This window comes from Talpa occidentalis, unplaced genomic scaffold, assembly GCF_014898055.3.
Source record: "Talpa occidentalis isolate TD23 unplaced genomic scaffold, MPIMG_talOcc4v2.1 talOcc4.11, whole genome shotgun sequence".
Taxonomy (NCBI): domain Eukaryota; kingdom Metazoa; phylum Chordata; class Mammalia; order Eulipotyphla; family Talpidae; genus Talpa; species Talpa occidentalis.
The window spans coordinates 17459949-17481280 of NW_023601104.1; the positions used below are offsets into that span (position 1 = coordinate 17459949).

The following is a 21332-nucleotide window of genomic DNA, read 5'->3' on the forward strand; positions in this document are numbered from 1 at the left end:
TTTGAGTTCCTGGTCCATCCTTAAAACTCCACTCCTTTGGGAATAACTAAGAGTAGAGGAAAAACTCAGTTCAAATGCTGGTCTTGCTACTTACTAGCTGAATGATCTTAGGTGATTTACTTAACCATTCCAAACTTCAGTTTCTTCATTATAAACTGCATTTATTTGTTAATTTTATTTCTTTTTGCATAGAAGAACTGGGGTGTAAGGGGTGGGGATTGGAGAAGGATTCACCAGAGACAGAATGGGGAGCAGAACAGGCAGATCTATAGAAATACACTGCTGAGGGGAGCAGTGGGCATGACAGGAGAAGTCTGCTGTGCCATGTGGGTTAGCTCCCTGGCTGGGCATCAACCTCAGGTCTTAGCGATCATAGTGCTGAGACTTAACTCCTAGGCCACCAGGGAGGTCCATAAACTGCATTTAACAATACATATTCTCCTTAGAGATTTGAAATTCATAGTAAATATAAAGTGTTTCAGAATGTGTCTGACTTACATGTTAGCAGCTGTGATACTCACTAGGCTACAGAAATTGTACTTAGTTGTCAGCCTTACATTGAGTTCACTCTGCATTTGGGGTGAACATTTGGCTTTTTAGGAGGGCAGGTGTTTGGGATTTTATTTGGAGATGAGTAATGGGAAAGTCCTCAGTTCTCAACCATCCAGCAAGGTGGATTTTTGTTTTAATCTGGGGATAAAATAAAATGAAGTGCAATTGTGGTCTCAGAAATGTCTGCACCCTAAGACTCATGATTAACTCCACTGTCCATTCTGAGGGCAGGGAATTTCAGTTCAGGTATCCTTACATTTTGCTCCATCTATTGTGCATGCCTCTGTTCCCTGAGACAGGGGGACAAAGTATCCTGGCTGACTATGGCACCAGATCTACCTGGCTTTGATCTTAGTCTGGATTAGTTTATTGACCTTTCTGAGCCTCAATTTCCTTCTTTGTGAAATAGCATCTATAATTCTGACATTTCAGGATTATTTTTGGAGACTAAATATGATAACACCCATTAAATACCCTGCACAGCATCTGTCTTAGAAGACATTTGATATTTTGTTAGCCTTCTTTCCTTTCTTCTGATTCTTCCCTGTGTAATTTATTAATTGAATAATAGTGAAGGAAATCATTTAGAAGAATGTTTTAAAATTTCATGTACATACAGGTCACCTCATGTTCTTGTTAAGTTATACATTCTGATGCAGCAGTTCTGAGACAGGCCTGATTCTCACCAAGCACCTTAGATATTTTTTAGAGCCATGTGTCCCAGCTGTTAGCCTTCTCCAAGTTTATTAGATTATGTTCTCTCCAAAGATGGAGAAGTCTACTTTTTCCTGACCATAGAATTGTATTCAGAACTCACTGAATTGCATTCCTGATGCCCCCTCCTCAAGATCAACCATTAACTGGCTCCTGGAGGGTTCCTGGATACCCTGCTGGGAAAGACAAACACCTTGACTCCCTATTCCTAAACTGCTTGCCTCCAGGACTAGCTGGAGACAGATATAGGAGGGATTAACATAGCCCTTAAGACTGCTGAGGAAATCCATAAGTACAGACTGAGGTGAGGATAAGGAGAATTGTCGGTCATTTCAAAGAAACAAAGGTCCTTGTGAATTAACCCAACCAGGCCTTAGAAGTGATGGATTTCCTAATATATACAATTCCACAAAGAAACCAACCTCCCCCCACCACCCCTGAGGAACACTATAAGAACAACTCTTGCCCTGGCAAAATGCAGGTCTTGTCACAAGACTGCCCTCCTGTGTCAGTGCAGGAGCTACTTTTTTTCCTAATAAACCTGCCGCTTTAAAATGCAGCCTTCCCCTGTTTGTGTCTATGCAAACATCTTTTTCCTTAGTAAACTTTGTGTGCTGCTGAATGGGAATCTGCCCGTACATTTTTTTTTTTTAAAGATTTATTTATTCATACATACAAGAACTAGGATACAGGTCAGACGCGCAGGAGGGTAAGAGGATTCACCAGAGACAGAGTGGGGAGCAGAACAGGCAGACTGACTGAAATACACTGCCGAGGGAGCAGCGGGTGAGACAGGAGAGGTCAGCCATGCCATGTGGGATCCTCGCCGGCCGGCTGGGATCGAACCCACGATGCAGAGGCTGCGGACAGCTTCATAGCGCTGAGCTCAACCTCCTGCACCACCAGGGGAGGCCCTATGAATGACTATTTCTGAAATGGATACATGATTACTTCCTTAGGACTGTTTCTCAGGAGTCTGCCCGTACCTTTTTTCAGAGAGAGTGAAGGAACCCATTAAAACCACATCAATACCTACTCAGGAGAGCTTAATGCAGATTTTTTGATGGTTCTAGATTCTTTTTTTCAGATTTACTTTTGAGAACTCGACTCACTTTTGTTTCTTTCTAATTTCTAATCTTTTTAATATCTGAACTTTTTTTTTCTTTCCTGTATTACTTTCTGCAACTTTTTAGCCTGAACCATCGGGGTCAGTTACATCTGTTGTGCTCATTTGGGAATTGGCTGTCATTGTCCTCAAACAACTTTTCTTGAAGTAAAAAATGCCAATGTTACTAATCTCTTTGCATTAGAGTTGTGAGGAAGAAATAATAGCCTCCTTCTTTTTTAATTAAAGCAAGCCTACTTTTCTCCCCCTTAGAATACTCCAAAGTATTCTCCAAGCTAAAGCTTGGTCACCAGCCATGTTACAAAACAAAGGAAGTTTGCCTCAGTCTTTTTCAGGGTTACCTTGATGCTCTTTCATGAAGTTTTTCCTACCTGACTGGACTTTAGGTTTGCCAATTAGGGGAAGAATTTGAAAATAGCTCCAGGTAAGAACCAGACACTTTGAAAGTTAGGGTGGAGAAGAATTGCAGGGGAAGTAAAGAAAATATTTGGGGTAAAGAAAAATCAGGGGACCCATTAGCATTTTCACCTTATTTAGAAATATGCCAGGGTCATAACAGAAAACTGATGGCACATGCAATAATAAGTGACACTTTATTTAAAAGGGACTGTCTATAAAGATATCGGTGGAGAGGAACCCAGGAAGTGATCCTAACTGGGAGTGTTAGGGGGAAAAGGATGTCCCAAAGCAAATTCCATACAGGCTTTGTGGACTCCACCCCCACCCCAGGTCAAAGCCAAAGACACTGGGAACTCCAAATCCCATCACCACCAAAGGGAAGGTGGCTGGGACCTGAGGGTGGGGTTAAGCAGCCAGGTGTGGTATAAAGCCAGACACGTGGGCTTTGGAGGGGTTCCCTGAGTTTGGCTCCCTGCCAGCTCGAAGCTCTGAGAGTGCCTTTGGGTTTCCAGGTGGGCTGATCGGGTAGGACGCATTAAAGACTTTATTTCCCTATTTTCTCCCTGAGTTGTACATTTTCCTTATTTCCTTTTCTCTTGTAAATAAACCTTTTATTAACCCTTTTGTGTGTGTCTGTAGTAGAGTATTCATAAGTCCCTTTAAAGCGCGGGGGTGAGGACCCACAGCCAGGAACCCGTTTAATATCGGGGTTGCTCTATAACAGCTTGGCGCCCAATGTGCTTTTCAAGTTTCACCCGCGGTTGACCAGCCCAAAGTAATTTTTCTTGCATTGTTCACCATAAAAGCGCATTAGGTCTGCAGGACTCACAGTGAAACTCTTTGTTTCACGTCTTGAAAAGGAATTTGCTTTGGGACATCCTTTTCCCCCTAATAGGAGGACCTGACTTCATTGTCTCTCACCCCCATACCCCCATTTTGCAGGAGTCTTCTGTTGAAAGAACTCAGTGGGAAGCAGAGTCTATAGGCGTCTCCTGATAAAAGTTCTTGTGGGGCAGCCTCCTGGAGCAGATAGCAGGATGGAGGAACTAACAGAAGCTGTCTGCATACTAGTTTTGTTTTACATTTTCTTTTGAAAAACTTGTCCACCCGAAGACAGTATTGTGAGCTTCTTGAGGGGAGACATTGACCTGTTCACTTATCTGAGGGACACTTTAAATAATTGTGAGTGAATGTATGGGACTGATAATTTTCTTCCTTTCTCTTGCACTTAGGGTGGCTGACAATAGCTGGGCGATGCTGTTTTGGTTAGGATCTTGTGTTCTGAATAGCAAGGCTCCCCATAGGCGTGGCCAACTGACTCAAATTAACATTTCTTGTCTATGAATTATCCTACTTTTAACAATCTCAGTAAAACTGCTAAACAAAGATAGAGTTTACTGTATTTTATCTTGAATTTTTTTTGTATTATTTTTGTTTTTATAAATATCCTGGTTTAGCTGGGCAACAATCCTTAGTCCTTCTCAGTGACTGTTAAGTCTAATCCTGGTATTTCTTTTCTTACTGGAGCCCCACAGGCCGGCAGAGGGATAAGCTGTTTAATTTGGGAATTCATGTGACTTCTGGTTCTTTCCCGGGTTGCTTCAAGAGAAGAACCACACAAAGGACTAAATTAGTCACATTAACTATCTTCAGTAACTTAAAAAGAAAGTTTATGAATAATGTCAGGTTTCTTCTAACTATCCAGAGGGTAGGAATCAGAACAGAAATGAATTTATTGGCTACAAACATTGGAAAAGTTTCTCATTGTCTTTCCTAATGATTCTCAGACATAAGTATTTTCCATGAAAGGAAAGAGTTAAATGCCACAAGTTAAATGCCATAGTTTGGGGGTGCCTGGGGTTAAGAGCTCAGGTGGAAATGCAGAAAAAAATACATTGGTAGGGAAGAGAATGAACCCCTTCTTGGCTAGCACTTGCTGTTCTTGCCTGAGGGGGTGCGGGGTGTGTGTGTGTGTGTGTGTGTGTGTGTGTGTGTGTGTGTGTGTGTGTGTGTGTGTAGGGCTGAGGGTGGAGATAAAGGAAATGGATAGACAGGTGAAGTGGGTGAGCCTCTGTGTCTTTCAGGCATCAGGGAAAAAGTTGACTTTGTCCTTTGCTGAGTACAAAGATGCTGCAATTTGTTTTGCTCTTTCCTTGAAGTTAACTTCCCATGGGTTTTGTTCCATACACTGTTGCTAATGTTTTAGACCACGCTTTCTTATTCTGATGGAATCTACTACAAACTTATTCCATATTCAGATACAGAGTATTGATTTTGTGTCTTTTCAAGTCACTCTGCCCGGTTACAATTCTTGGAGGAAATTTCCCAGGCCCCCAAAGATAGAAAAGGGATGCCAGAATCACAGGCCTCCCTTTCATCATCCAGAATGGTGAGCAGTCTGTGCTCCCATGTATGCTCCCTGCTGTTAAGGTGCCTTCATTAATGGTTTTTTCAGTTCAGCTCATGCTATCTCTGGCTAAGACTATGGGTCTAGCTCTGATATTTACTTATTCCTAGAAGTATGCAAGTTTTTCCTTAATTAGGATTTGAGGTATTAAAAAAACCCCAAAAGCCTTTTGTTTTTAGTTCCTTCACATCTCGTACCTTTTAGGATTTTACCTTTAGTACGGGAGTAGAAGACAGGGGCCACTGGGGTAGTCGGTCTGTGGCCTGCAGTTGAAGTGTACAGTATAAGCATGTTTTTGTTTGGCAGACGGGGGTTCTCCCTGACCCCCCAACAGAAATGCTGTCAACAGGGCATCCACTATCTTGCTTCCCTCTGGCTCTATTGTTCCCTATTGTTGAATAGGTTCTCCTAGGGGTATCCAGAATCTTTTAAGTTCTCTGTCCCTGAATACTCAAAAACATTCTTATATTCCAGATTAATTAATACCTGTCGTTACATTTGACCTGGGACTTCTTTCACTTGTGGAAACCAAATGATTCTCTTGCTCATCATGTAAAAATAACAAATTAATAATTGTATAGTTCTTTAGAGATTATGAGGTATTTTTATATTATTCATTGACTTGTCACCATAATTCTATGATCAGGGAGGTCTGTGTTTTTCTTTTATTGTGGGTGGGAGGTAATATAGTATAATGATTAAGTACTAGCTAGTCTCAGCTAATTAACCCACTCAATTGCCTCATCTATAAAATGAGGAGATACCTATCTTATAGGGTCGTTATAAGAAGTAAATCATTAATTCATGCAGAGCAATTAGAATAGTACTTGGCATACAGTAAGCACTCAATAAATTTTATCTGCTAAAATTAGGCATTTCTTTTTAAAAAATTATTTTTACATCATTGTTCATTTTTAAACAATATTTGCTTCCCCCACCCCCCCAGGTGTAGTCCCCATAGAGTTTCCTTCCCCAATGCACCCGTGCACTATCACCTCAGTCCCCTGTGCTCTTCCCTCCCTCCCTCTGATCCCTCTCTTGCCTCCTCCCCTGCAGGATGTCTCTGATTTATAATTGTTTGTTTTTGCTTTGTTGTGTTTTGTACTGTTATTATTTTTTTACACTGATGTCTTATTTGGTGCCCCTATATTCCTGCTTTGGTGAAACCATCTGATAGTTTTCTTTTTCCTTCTGACATACATCACTGAGCATAATTCCTTCTAGCTCCATCCATGTTGCTGCGAATGGCATGAGTTTTTTTTTGATTGCTGAATAATATTCCATCGTGTCTATATTCCACATCTTCTTGATCCAGTCATCTATTTTTGGGCATTTGGGTTGTTTCCAGGTTCTACCTATTGTAAATAGTTTGCAATAAACATAGGGGTGCAATAAACATAGGTGTTTTTGTGTCCTTTGGGTAGATCCCTAGGAGTGGAATTGCTGAGTCTTATGGTAGCACCATTTTTAGTAGCCTGAAGAACCTCCACACAGCTTTCCATAGTATTGGACCAGTTTGCACTCCCACCAGCAATGTAGGAGAGTTCCTTTTTTACCACATCCTCGCCAACATTTGTTGTTGCTGGTTTTTTTTTTATATGTGCCATTCTTTAAAACTAGGCATTTCAAGAAGAAATGAAAAGTTGGAAAAATTAAGCAATCTATCTAAGATCACATAGCTAGGTGGCAGGAGAGCTGGGCTTTAATTAAGATTTGGAAACTTGTACTTGCTTTTTTTCCCCTTTAAATTTACTACTGTATCCTGATGTGTTCAGGTGGACTGTAAAATTAATCATTCATTCGTTCATTTTCAACTTACTTATCTTCATTTTCTTTCTAAATGAGTGGATGGATGATGATAATTATAAGCATATGGGAATTCCAAGAAAGGGGTTGTCATAGTGGGAACAGTATTTGAGGTTGAGTCTGTGCTGGAGAAAGATTTGAGTGCCTAGCCCTCTGATTTGCCCAGAGCAGTTGGTTTAGCCAATAAGCTGGGTATTAAATGGTTCTAGGATTTATATGAGAAATGACAGGAAATAATGCCCATCTGCATAAATGTGTGAGATGGCCAAGGAGACAAATATAATGGAAAAGAGTGGTAGATAATATGATTTCATTGCAAATTGATTCCACATTTTGGAAGACTTTGAAATGCCAGGCTGGGGAGTTTGAACTTACGTTAATCAATAGGCAGCCATTGAAGATTTGTAAAAAGATATTTTGACATTTTCAGTTTGGACGAGAGCTGTGTTCATGTATTGGACCTCTTCATCTTGGTTGGTGGAAAATATGTCTTGCGGGATGATGCTAGTTCTGGTTCATATATTGAAAGGAAGCGCCACAAAGACAGTATTACTTTCGGACTGAAAAATAAGGTTGGATGACCTCAGTTTGGCTGTGGGGAGACTGTGGAATAGTCTACTGTTGGGAGGCAAAGGAAGCTGAGGAAGTAATAAATGAATATCTATATGAGATTTTTAGTAATACCAGTCTAGAGAGGATGGGAGCAATTAGAAAGATGGAAAAAACTGCTTGCCTTGTGGAGTATTTTAGGAATAGCAAACGATGGCACACATAGTCAACATCTCATCCTATCCCATTGCAGACACGCCTGATCTTGATATGTTTTCCTTTTGAGCTCAATGGTTAACTCACTGCCACAGGTGGCTACTATCAATTAATCAGAGTTAGCACTGGAAATCAAATGCCATGACTGGAGAAAAAAAATGAATGAAAATAGATGAAGACTCTACTCACAGTGCAAATCGATGTTTACATTTCCAGGTGGAACTGGCAGAAATATGCGCCAAGAGTGAGCGTTATATCGGCACCGAAGGAGGAGGGATGGACCAGTCCATAGCATTTCTCGCAGAAGAAGGAACGGTAGGTGGCATCAAGCTCTATGGAGATATCAAATAGGGAAAATGCACAATGAGAGGAAAGTTTTGAGATCCCCAGAATGCTTGTTTCTGAGCAGCTTGTTCTCTCAGCCTCTATTGTAGAATGGTACCTCTCAACTGCTTTGTAATTCAAGGTTACCACCAGCTCACCTCCCCTGTTTGTGTTAATCACTTCTTTAAGTTTCCAGAATGATACCCCAAGCCTATTTTTCTCCTTCATCTAGTTTTTTTTTTTTGCCCTCCTTTGAATTCTTCTCATTGTTCAGATTTCTCAACTTCCTAGTTATCGGGACCTCCTTTACTTCTCTTGTCCTGAATCACTTCACCTCATGGCATTTTCATAATCTCTTGTTGGTTTAAACCCAAATGTTAGTTCCCTTACCACATATACTCACAACCCCTCTTTTTATAATTTACTCTTTGGTATCATTTTTCTCTGTCAACATTTTTGGGGCTTCAGTGGTGGGAAAAAGAATGTTGACAATAAGCCAGGAATGAATTCCTTAGATGGATACCACTTCCCCTTGGATATCAACTCTGTTAGGCAGAGCAGAGGTTTTGGTTGTTGCCCATAACTGCCCAATTCCAAAATAGAAGCAGACATTTCTTTTAAATATTTTCTTCCTTTTTCATCAGATTCCTACAGACTTGGCTGCTTTCCAAGAATACCTGGATTTGTTTTTATTAAGAATATTTGTTCTTGATTACCCTAAGCCAAAGATATGAGCCATGGGAAATTTAGTTTCATGCTAAGAAAATAGTTTGGGTGTTTGGGATGAGACCTGACAAGCAGAAATACTGGCAAGTGTTCTGATAGTAATATAAGTTAGCTATAGAGTCTGAATAAAGTCCAGATTCTTTGGGTTTGCAAAGCACTTCATGCTCTGACCCCTGCTTTACCCTTCACCTTAACCTCTTGCCACTCCTGGTCCTTCAGCCTCTAAGTAAGCTCCATCAAAATTTCAATACCAAAAGCTCTATTAACACTCCACATGTTTTTTTTTTAAACCTCTGAACTTGCATATGTTGCCTCTTCTTGACATCCAATTTGGGGAAAGAAACTCTGTTTACCCTACTCTTTCTCAACCATTAAGATTCAATTTAAATCTCCTGCTTTTTTCACAGGCACCTACACCAGACTCTGTCTTCTTAGTGTGCTTCAACTATGTTTCTAGATATTGCTCTGTGCTCTGCTACCATTTTAACAATCCTGGAAATGTAGGTCTATATGATAGTCCTTCCCAGCAGAATATAAGTTCTGTAAGGACAGGAATGTTGCTTGTCTTGTTCAGTGTTGTATTGCTATCACCTACAAGTCAATAAATAATATTTGAATAAAGCCTACAAGTCAATAAATAATATTTGAACGGGAGGAATCATTTTTAAGAAAAATTTTCTAAGGCAAATATATGCAAACATGATTGACCATTTTCTGAATCCCAATACATTAGAGCTCATCTGTCACTTTTCTTCTTATAGGCCAAGTTGATAGAATTTAGTCCTTTGAGGGCAACTGATGTGAAACTCCCAAGTGGAGCAGTGTTTGTGATTGCCAACAGTTGTGTGGAAATGAATAAGGCAGCAACTTCCCATTTCAATATCAGGGTGATGGAATGTCGGCTGGCTGCAAAGGTATGAACTTGGCAAACCAGTAGGCTTTTTCTTATCCTACTCTTTGTTCTACTTTACCTAAAATTTACAGCAACATTCTGATTGTAACAGCATTCTAGCTGAAGGTCTTCAGGCACACAGCAATTTTATTCCAAATTCAGGAGATAAATAAACCTAATTATGTGCTCTGCACTTTCCTTCGAAGCTAGGGTCCCTCTTCTTGGGAGGAAGAGGACAGCTTCTATCTATGAAGCACAGGCCATGGGTTAGTTCTATAGCTGGAGAATGATAGATGGGGGCAATTGATGAGAAGTGATTAGTTTCCTCAACAAAGAAAGCTGAAGTATTTCTTCACAAAAGTGGTAGGCAGTTTCAACCTCTGGTCCTCTCAGATGTATCACTTTTCTATGGGCCATTGTCAGTGATGACCCTAAAGATCACCCTAAAGATGGTGTAAGACTCTACATGTTTAGGGCCTCCCTGGTGGTGCAAGGGGTTAAGCACTGCGCTATGAAGCAATCCGCAGCCTCTGCAGCATGAGTTCGATTCTTGGCTGGCCAGGGAGCTACCCACATGGCGCAGCAGACCTCTCCTGACTCACCCGCTGCTCCCCTCAGCAGTGTACTTTGGTCAGTCTGCCTGTTCTGTTCCCCACTGTCCCTGGCGAATCCTCTCACACCCCGCATCTCTGGCCTGTACCCCAGTTCTTGTATGCATAAATAAATCTTTAAAAAATTAAAAAAAAAAAAGACTCTACATGTTTATTAGGGAAACACAAACCTGAAGGGAGTCTTGACAGTTCTGTTCTATAGTTTAGAAGACCCTTGCCAGTCAAGCCTTAAATCTGCATAGAGGTGTTCATTGAATACCTCTTGTATCCCTAACAGCATGAGGCCATGCAGTGTCCTTTTATCTTTTAAAGAACATAATAATAGGGAGAACAGACTTAAAATTGGGGAGACCTGAACAGGAAATTGTTAGTATATTGTCAGGTGGTATGTAATCAGCTGCTGCAAAAAGTGATCCAGAATGGCACATGATCTGACTAGAAAGTTGGAGAGACTGAAGCTGGGAGCTGGGGGAGTGAATTCTGAGTCAGGTGCTCCATTGTGCTTTCTTCCAGTCATTCTTGAAATAGCAGTTAGAATGATGTTTAGAAATTTAAATCTGATCAGGTAATTTCCCTGCTTAATGCCTTTCAAAAGCTTTCCATTTCATTGGAATAAAATAAAAAGTCCTTGTCACCACCTAACGAGCCCTGCAAAGTCGGCTGCCTGCACACCTCATCCTCGTCCCTCCGAGCACTCCCACTCCTTTCACACTGCAGTCATGATGCTCCTTCTCACTCAGAGACTTGGCACATATCCAGAACATTCTTCCCCCACCCCGCCTTGGATGTCTCAGCCTAAATGTCCTCTGGGAAGCCTTCTCTGACTCCTTGTCTCCAGGCTAAGTTCGGGCCCCCTTAATATTTCACAGTGCTTGCACTTGTCAGTTATGACATTTAGCATAGTTGTTCAATGTCTGTCTCCTCTCTCCTGTTTTATTTTACCCACAATCCAAGACTGTGCCCATCTGGTTGACTCTTCTATCCCTCATGCCTGGCATCGTGCTTAGATTGAAGTAGGCACAGGGTAAAAAGTTGTTGGATAAATGAATGACCACGCCCCCTGTGTTACCTGCCCTGGCCTATTTATTTTTTTCTATTTCATGTTTTTCCCCAAATGCCTATTATGTGCCCAGCGCTGGACTAACTACCATAGAAGTATTTAAGGTGTCATTATCCCTTGTGACTTACTTACCATTGGTTCTTCATTCCCACCCACTGCAGTTGTAAAATTAGGGAGAGTAGAGATAGGATGATTCAAGAAATAAAAGATTTTCTCTTAGACAATTTTTGGATTAAATGTTTTTAAACCATGATGTAAATGTTTTTAATTTGGAACTTATTTAGATGATTTCTAAAATATGTATTAATGTTTTGCTGTTAAACTATACACGCTATCAGCTCAGTACACATATATGAAGCAATAGGCCAGTAAACTGTACAATATCAAGGCTTCAGTGAACTTGTTTTGCTTTAGGACCAGCTTCCTCTTTCAGAAGATGGAAGAAATTAGTGTCTTATTTGTTTGAGGGCTTATTTTTGTTGATGTTTTATCTTGAGGTTGATGAGTAAGTGTTGCCTTCCTGAGGAGACCTCAGACATACACAATTGTTTTCAAAGTTTTATCACGAAATTAGACACCCTTTATGAGGTGAGCCAAAACAAGTATGCGGCATAGGCATAGGAAGTGGGTCCATGTTGTGACTACTTTCTTTTAAAGGTACAAGAAGAAAGTGAGAAATAAAATTGTGGTTCCGAATCTCTGTATTGAAAAGTATCAGGATGGAAGGATGTCTTTTGAGAGTTAGCTAGAACAAGGACATGTCTTCTGGAAGCAGTTGTAGCTATAAACCTCTTCTTGAAAATGTTTACCGAATTTAACTGTGTAACGCTTTGTGTGTCTTAGAAGTACTTTTTTTTTAAAGATTTATTTATGCATACAAGAACTGGGGTACATGCCAGAGGTGTGGGGGGTGAGACGATTCACTAGAAACAGAGTGGGGCACAGAACAGGCAGAATGACTGAAATACACTGCTGAAGGGAGCAGCGGGCGAGTCAGGAGAGGTCTGCTGTGCCATGTGGGTAGCTCCCTGACCGGCTGGGGATCAAATTCATGCTGCAGTGGCTGTGGATAGCTTCATAGGTTGTGTTTTAACCCCTTGCGCCACCAGGGAGGCCCTAGAGGCACTTTTTTGGTCCACAAAATTGACTTCTGAATTCGACTTTATAACACACACTCATTCCAAATGGTGTCGGTGAAACACACTGGCTGAATAGTCTCATTTTTTTTTTTCTATCAAAATATGGAAGAAAAATAAAAGACTTTATTGAGGTGGAAAAAGTTTTCTCAATCATATTGCTGCAAATTACTAAGATTCAAGCTTGTGTAACAGGGAAATGAAGTTCTAACTGAGCACGCGAACTTCACATATAGACAGTGATGTCAGGGATATGCTTTGTCTAGAAATATGGGCTGAAATTCTTCTCAGTGTACTTGCCTTACAGTATGGTTCTATTCTTCCATTTTTTGGCCACATGTGAATGAATATAATTTTTGTTTGGAAATGTTCTCATTAATGGGAAATAAACACCCGTGTTAAAAAGTAAAGAAGCTTGTCTCAAGCTGGATAAACTTTCTATTGTATCAGACAATAAAAATGTAATGTCACTGGTAAAATGGTTGGTTAATCAGGATAGTTTTGAAAGTGAGACTGATTAGAACTGGGTCTGGTATGTTTGTAATGAATAACACGTATTTTCTTTCTCCTTCTATCTTTCCAAGCTCCTTTTTTGAAAATGAGTATATCTGCTTAGCACGGGGAACTTCACAAAACCAATAAAGATAACTTTGTTTTATGTTAATGTGGATAATTTCTTCTATTCTCAAGTTCCCTTTCTCTCTCACTCCCTCTCTCTCCTCTCTTTCTTTCCAGCAGCTTCCAAAAACTAATTGATGCAGGTTCCTTAAAAGTCAGAGTCTTGTAGAGCCATTTGAACTAAAATTAAAAGCATTTCAAAGAAAACTCAATAGAGAATTGTAATGATTTCAGTACTTGCGTAAGTGATACTTTTAAGTGAAGCATATTTACATATTCTTAAATTAACAGTGACCAGAAATTTTTAACGAGCACAAAATTTTTCATATTTTATACATATTCAGTGCTTAAACTTCTCCTTAAGTGTTTTCTGTCTATAAAAGAGAGTATCCCTCGATTATATTGTGGGATAAAATGTGTGATGCTGATAATAAGGATTACGGGAAGTCAGACAGGGAAGGGAAGTTATGCTGTTTTGCATTCCCTGAGCAACTTGTGGCAACATGTGAAGTAATGAAGGAGAGAATTTCATGTGGTCCTTCGACACTTCAAGGAAGATTTACAGGGATTTTTTTATAAGAGCCTGTCTGGTCAGTGCCCATCACTCACTGGATTTTTTAGCTCTGGCCACTTAGTGGTCAATATGGAACTTACTCTCTGTCTAGTGGTAGAATGTGAGAAGTAGGCATAATACTCTCTGGGTTTTGGCAGTTCCCTTGAATTTGAGTGGAGAAAAACCAAATACCCAAGAATGTGGCCAATTTCACTCAGTCTGTTGATTCATTGGGACACACACTGCCAAGACTTTAGTGTGGGGTGTTCAGAGAATGGGCAGTCCAAGCTGCAGGGCAGAGGACACACATATTGGGGAATAGGATTGATGTGTTTAGTGGAACCAGATTGTAGCAGGGCCTTCGGTGCTGTGCTAGGGACTGCCCAAGCTTGGTCCTGGAGTGGTGGGGAGCCACTGATTTTGTTAGCAAGGTATTTTAGAAATATTAATCTGGCAGCAGAAACATTTGTGCTGGTTGATGAGAAGTGTGACTTAGAGTGTCAGTGAGGATGGGATAAAAAAGGGAGGGGTATGAGAGAAGCTGTGACTAGACCTGGTGAAGGGCCCAGTATGAGGCTCTCTGGGGTTGAGTTTCTGTCTTCCTTTTGGCACAGATACAGTTACTTTGAGTAAGTTTTCCCTGACCACCCTCCCCACTCTCATTATGTTAAGTGTCCTTTCACATGCTCTTACCACATCCTGTGTTTTTCCATTATAACAGTTTATCGCAATTGGGTTAAGTCATTCACTGTGTAATTATTTTTTAACATCTGTATCCTTGGATTGACTGTGAGCTCCATGAGGTCAGGGGCCATGAATGCTTTATTCGCTGCTGTCTGTCTAGATCCTGGAAAGCAGTCGGGACTCATTGAGTAAATACTCATTGCATGCACATGTATCTGAGTGGAGGTAAAGTGTTGGGTCGGAGGTCAGGACTGCAGTTTTAAGCTGACATGATGGATGGAAAGCAGAACGCAGCCACTGATAGGCTTGGTGAAGTAGGATGGAAGCTGACTGAAAAGAGGGAGATAATGAAATTTCCCTATGAAATTTTCTTCTAAATGATTAGAAATTTGAGTTTGGAATCTTTTTTTTTTGTTAGGGGTATTAGCCTTCAGATGTGTTTGTTTTGAGATAATACTTGAAAGGCAGAGCTAGGTTTGGTTTGCTGAGAGAAAGAATATGACTAGAGAAGGTCAGAAGGCCAGAGGTTAAATGTAGGAGATAGTTTCAATTAAATACTGAAAGGACAAACATGAATCATGGAAGGAATGGGCAGAAGGACCAGAGAGATGAGAGGCAAACCAGGAAAATTCAGTAAAATAGGGAAATTGGAAAAGGTAGCTGCTGAAGAGTGCCAGAAGCCATTACTTCCTTAAGGATTAAGGGGACTGAGAAAAACCCAGTGGCTCTGAAGGAGGAGTGAAGATAAGGAAGGGTCTTTGGAAGGCCATAGTTGGTTACTGAGGGCCTGGACATCATGACTATGGTCCGCTCATTCTAGTTGTGGACCATGAAAGAGAGGGAGAAATAGAGAGCGGTAACTTCAGGAACAAGGAATTTTAATACAGGCGATGTCTGTTTATGTTTGAAGACATGGGAAAAGATGTCAGGGAGAAGAAGTAGCTAGAGAGGTGGGGGAATACAGGGAGGAATGGAAACTACCCTCACAGAGTGCTGCTTTTGAGCAGGAAAGGTGTTCTTGTTATCTTATTTAATCTTCGTGGTAGCTTGTGAAGTTGCCATTAAGGGCCCATTTAATATACTGGGCATTTTAGGCCAAGGTGGGCTGTGATTCGTACCAAGCTCAGGAGTCCAGGTCTGTCTTAGCTCCCATTCCTTCCCCTCAGAAGCTAGGTATGGATGAAATCCAGGGCAAGACCCTTGGGGTGCCTTAGAAGAAAAGAACCTGTGCTGTGTGTGCACTGAGGATGAGAGCAGGTCTGTTCTGCACAGCTGTGTGTGTGCCTGCAGATTTATTCTGTGGCCTGCAAACTAATATGGAGAACGTGGACAGTGGCGACGTCTGCCATTGGGGAAGGTCAGTGTGGTGACTGTGTTCATGCTGGTTATGTGTGGCACATGGACACAGAAGTTGCAACTGGTGAAGAATACTGAGAAATGGCCATACATAGTGGGAAGGGGATGAGGGAAAGAGAAGCAAATTAAAAAAAAAACAAAAACAAACTGCCTACAATAAGAATGTCTGTGTGTGATTCCATTGATGTCACACTCTCTGTGTGTAGGCTTGCGTAAAGTAAGTATAAATAAATTGGATGATTAGCAAAGTGGCGGTTGGTGATTATCCCATTGGGGTGTGTACAGATGCTTTTTGTTTTTTTATTCTGTGTTTTCTTTTGACCTTCAAACTTTTATGTTATTTTTTTTTTTAAATTTCAAAAATAAGCTCGGGTGATTTATATAACCAAATACAACACCACAGCTGCTTCTGCCGTGTGGGAAACAACTTTTTGAATGAATTATTTTTAAAGTGAACTCAGAGAAAGAGTTAAAAAGTTTATCCTTTGTTGATCTGTTGGAGCAGACTTGGTACTTTATCCATTGATTTGTCAATACTGCCAAATACAATGAAATAGTCCTGACACACAGGCATCTGACTCCCATGGCCTGGCATGCTACTCTCACACCCTCTTACGGGAAGCTCCAGCAACCCTCTCAGACTGAGGACTTTTTCTGGCTGCAGGTCAACTCTGAGTTTGCTCCTGAATAACCTGTAGTAGCAGGAACCAATATCCTGGGAAGCAGTCCTTGACCAGCGATGAGTGAGCATTATTGGGTAAATAGCTTTCTTGAGTATTGTTCGAGCACCTCTGAAGTTTATAAATACTGGTAGGTCCCAAAGGACCCTACAGGCCCAGCCTCACCTGTCAGTGCACCTTGCGTTGGTTTCTCTTTCTATCTCACCTTCTACTCCTCTACCATTGCTTCTTAGAATCACCCTCTCCCACTAAATTCTATTTCAGGGCCAGCTTCTGAGAGAAAACAGTGTCCTAGCACCATTAATCTGCCTATTTCGGTGACGGGAGACAATGTACTCGCTGCCTCCTTTCTTGTCTGCGCATCACGGAAGCTCAGGAACCACCCTGGAGTGGTATCTGATATGAATATCCAGTGCTTGCAGTGGTGAAAAGAAAATGGTGCCTGTTGGCAAAGGATGGTGTGCCCTTCCTTCCCCACCCTGTTACTGAGTGAGGAACTTGTGATGAAATACCCCCTATCCCTGACTCACAACCCTGCTTTACAAATGTGAAGTAGGCCAGTCACCCGGCCGCAAGTGGCAAATTCCCTCAACGAGTTCAGTCTTTGAGTTACAGCGATCTTCCTTCCCCACCCACTTCCCTCATCTGCAAGTCATCTTTCTGTTTCCTGAGCCAAATTTCAAAGGGCTTAAGCGGCTTTCCTATTTTACTCGCACAAGTAGTGCACTTTTCGGCGGCTATGGTCATGCAGCTGTCATTGAGGACATGTGGTAGATTTCATTCTTAATTAAAATACACACCAAATTGGCTGTGTGAAAGTTCCAGCTGAGGCCTAAGTGGTCCCAACAGCAAACAGGGATTTTGCAGGAGGGGATGTGACCGTCTGTGTGTTAGTGCTTCTGCGTAGGCAAGAAAAGCACACGGGGGAGGCTACCTTGAAAACAACCTTGTGGGCTGCGCGCGTCTCTCACGACTTCTGTCCTACACATCCCTGGCCCAATTTCTGGGAACAAGTGCCTGAAGCAGTGTGATTTGTTTTAAGTGAGGCCAGAGATCGGGACTTGGAGATTATGGTTGACTGAAAGGTTTTTAGGAAGATTCTCCACTCTCCATTTTTCAGAAGGAGCCCATCTATCACAGTGTTTAAAATCACTGGAATATTCACTTCTAACACAAACCTTAGTTTGGGCTTAGAAATCCATTTCTGAGACTTGAGTGGTGATTTGAACTAATGTGAGTAGCATGACAGAGACATCAGCCATACGTCATTGAGAATCTGGCCTTGAGGAAGACAGAAGGAGTATAGGACCTAAGTTAACTCTCCAACTCAGTTTCTTACTTGTTGGGTGACTATGGGCAAGCCTACCTCTTCTTGCATCTAAATAGAGCTAAGAATACCTGTCTCACAGGATTGTTGGAATTGAGATAAAAAAGACATTTAAAACCATATAGCACTACGCAAGTGTTCATTACTTCTGCTAGCTTCATTGCTTACCTCAGTTAGATTTGAATCTGTGTTTTGAGAAAGTATCATTCTAGATTGATTTCGGCTCCTTTTCTTTAGAAAATAAACATTGTATATCTTTCTTTTGTTTTATGTACATCTTTCTAAGTTTCTCAAATTATTTTTGGAATACATTGGAAAATAGACCATAGATGAATGACTTGAATGAACCAATGCATGAATTAATCTGTGGAGGTCTCAGTCCACATATAAAAACGAACTAAATGTACTAAGCAAACAAGGTCAGGAGGTATTATCTTGTGTTCTAGCTTTAAAAATGGCCCCACGTTCTGTGAAATCATTGAACAGAAAAATATAATACTATTGTCTCGTCCCATTTTTGCCATAAATTCATTAACTGCTTTCAAAAAACATGAGCCAGAGTTTGAAAAAAAAAAAGGATTAATGAATATAAGAACTTATGTTATTAGCATTCTTCAGAAGTGAGTGGCCCTAACCGAAGTATAATGATCTTTTGGTAAACCCTGCCTCCTGTGGAAAAGAAACAAAATCAAATAATATGTATAATAGAAGACTAAATCAGATGCACATTTCCTTGGAAGCTGGTTTCCCTGGTGTTGCTAGCTTCTTTTTGCTGTTTGTAATCTCTGCACCTGTTGTCTTCACACCCAGAGAATGAATTTTATAGACCTCATGATGAGAGAAATCTGCTGTTTTGATGGTCACACTCCAGAGAGATTAGTCAGTAGTTTGGGGAGAATGAGAGAAACAGGATCTGGCTAGGGATTCTCCTGAATAAACCTGGTTGCAAAGGTTTGGTTTGCACTTAACCCCCTTCATCAGATTGGCAAGGGGGGGTTGTCTCAGGATGCAGTTGGAGCCAAACTCTTGTCTTGAGGGTGAAGAAACATGCTGCTCTCCTACTACCAGCAACCCAATGAAGTAGTTTTTCATAAGGTCACCAATGAGGTTTTCATTTAAAATCTGGGACTTTTCTCCAAACGCCCAGATACTTAAATTCATTAGCAATTTTCAAAGAGACATGTGGTAAACAGGAAGTGCTTTAATGAAATCGGGTATACAGTGTCCACCTCAGGACCCAGGTCATGTGAGATTTGAATAGTTTTCTGTAGTCTTTATAGAGAGCTGTGTGTTAGGGATAACTGAATAGGGATAAAAGAACAAAATGATTCAAAGAAATGCCCTGAGGGAAAGTGGTGACAGGCAAAATAATCAGTGGGGGATTAGTTTTTTTTTTTTTTAAGGACAAATACTTAACTAGACTGTGAGTGTCACACAGGCATGTTTAATTCCAAACATCTGAACCCAGTGTGCATTTTCAAGCAATGGTGGGAAATTTGGATAGGTTGAATGGAAAAAACAGCTTAAAGTTGAATTTCTCTAATTAAAATGGTACATATCAGATTTTGAAGTGAAAGCTGACTATTATCTTGGTTTGAACTTGCAGCTCCTGGCTAAGTACAAAAACTTGCAGTGGGATAAAGTACTGCGTCTGGAGGAGGTACAGGCCAAACTGGGGGTCACCCTGGAAGAAATGCTACTGATCACAGAGGAGGTCTTTCACCCTGAGCCCTATAGTCCCGAGGAGGTCTGCAGATGTCTGGGAATTAGCCTGCAGGAGCTCCAGACCCAAATCCTGACTCCAAACACTCAAGATGGTGAGTCTGCTGGAGAGAGTGAGGGTAGAGTTTGTTCCCCTACTTGCTTTTGGAAAGTTTCCAACTTCCCCGTGGATCTTGCTGATTTTTAAGCATGCTGGAGGGGATTTGGAGACCATGTATGTTTTGACAAACTTAATTATTCACCACCAAACATTTCCTGATCTGCTATTGGCCAGGGTATTCTGGCTAGGCATAATGACCATAAAGGTAAATAACACGTGATTCCTGCCCTCAAAAGTTCATAATTTAGTAAGATTCTCCTTTTTCATCTTTGTTTTCCTACCCAGTTTTTTGATTATTAGACCAAGGAAACAAAAAAGTCTAGGTTAGAGCCGTGCTCATCCTGCGGCAGAAAGCCACTCTGGAAAGCCAGGAAGTCTTTGCTGCTTAAGGTGAAACATGTTGCCTACTTTAGTGTGAAAGATTTTTCTCTTTGCCTGCTGCCTTAAAATAATTTTGTATTTATACTGACAAAATCAGGAATGAAGGCAAGGTAAAGTTCGGAGACAAGGGAAGGAGCCTTGGAGTGACTGCTTTTCTCAAGAGTAAAGGTTAACTTGTGGAAAGTCCCTACTGGTCAGGGACATCTAGTCTTGTTTACGGAAATTAAAGTCTCAAGGGTAATGAGACAAAGTTTATTTGATAACAAAGTGAGGATATGGACCCGGGAAGTGTTCTGACTGATTTTACTCTCTGAGAGCTGTTCCAGTAAACACAAATTTGAATTTAGTCTATGTAGGTAAGAATAATGAGTCATTGACATTAGAATGTAGTTATTCTTGGGCCTCCCTGGTGGTGCAGGCAGTTGAGCGCAGTGGTGTGAAGTTGTCTGCAGCTTCTGCTGTGCCGGTTCGATCCCCGTTGGCCTCGGAGCAACCCCATGGCGCAGCAGACCTCCCCTGTCTCGCCCGCTGCTCCCCTCAGCAGTGTATTCCAGTCAGTCTGCCTGTTCTGTTTACCTGTCTCTGGTGAATCCTCTCACCCTCCCGCGCATCTGGCCTGTACCCCGGTTCTGGTATAAATAAATTAAAAAAAACTTTAAAAAAAAAAAGTAGTTATTCTTGATAGGAGTGGTTTTAGTTCTAAACTGTCCCAACCTAAAGATATGCTGATGCTGGAGTAATGTAATGTAGGATTTAATGCTTTCCTTGCTAAAGAATGAGCTCTAGAGGTATATTTTGTACCTCTATTTGGTACAATAGATTTGGTACCCACTATTAAATCTTTTTTTACCTGGCTCTTTTGTCAGTGCATGTGAAAAGACTGGCTTTCTGTTCAGGCAGCAGATTTCTGCTCGCAGAATTGATCTTGTGAAGATGGCTTTGTGCGCTAGACGAGGGGCAGGGTCCCCAGAAAATTTCACAATATGTTCATAGTTTTTTTAGCAGAAAGATCAACCTCAGGGCTTCATTTCCATCCCATTAACTCAGTTCTCCAACTGACCATAGAAGTTCTACAGTGGATTTGCCTGCATAGTGATATCTTAAAAGCTAGAAGTATACTCACACTTTTAAATTAAGATAAGGGAATCATTTGAGGACAGGGTCAAGATTTTGGTTTCCAACATTGTCAGATGCAGTTGAATTTGATGAGCATTTATGTGTCTCTGGGATCGGGATGAACAAACTGCTAATCAGACTTACTACCCCTTTTGGTAAAATAAACTTTTACTGGAACGCAACCATGTATTGGCTAGCTACTTCACACTACAACAGCAGAGCTGAGTAGTCATGACACAGACTGCATAGTCCACAAAACCTAAAGTATTCAGTATCT

The 21332-nt window shown here is 41.0% G+C and overlaps 1 protein-coding gene across 6 annotated transcripts in view; it reads left to right on the top strand.

Annotated features, from left to right (window-relative positions):
- Positions 1-21332, top strand: part of GALK2 (galactokinase 2) — a 112244-nt gene that overhangs the window by 59798 nt on the left and 31114 nt on the right. For all 6 annotated transcript variants that reach the window (XM_037502449.2, XM_037502448.2, XM_037502444.2 and 3 more), the window contains 3 exons: positions 7986-8084; positions 9581-9733; positions 19343-19553. In XM_037502449.2, coding sequence (XP_037358346.1) covers positions 7986-8084; positions 9581-9733; positions 19343-19553 — 463 coding nt within the window. The remainder of the gene's footprint in view (positions 1-7985; positions 8085-9580; positions 9734-19342; positions 19554-21332) is intronic.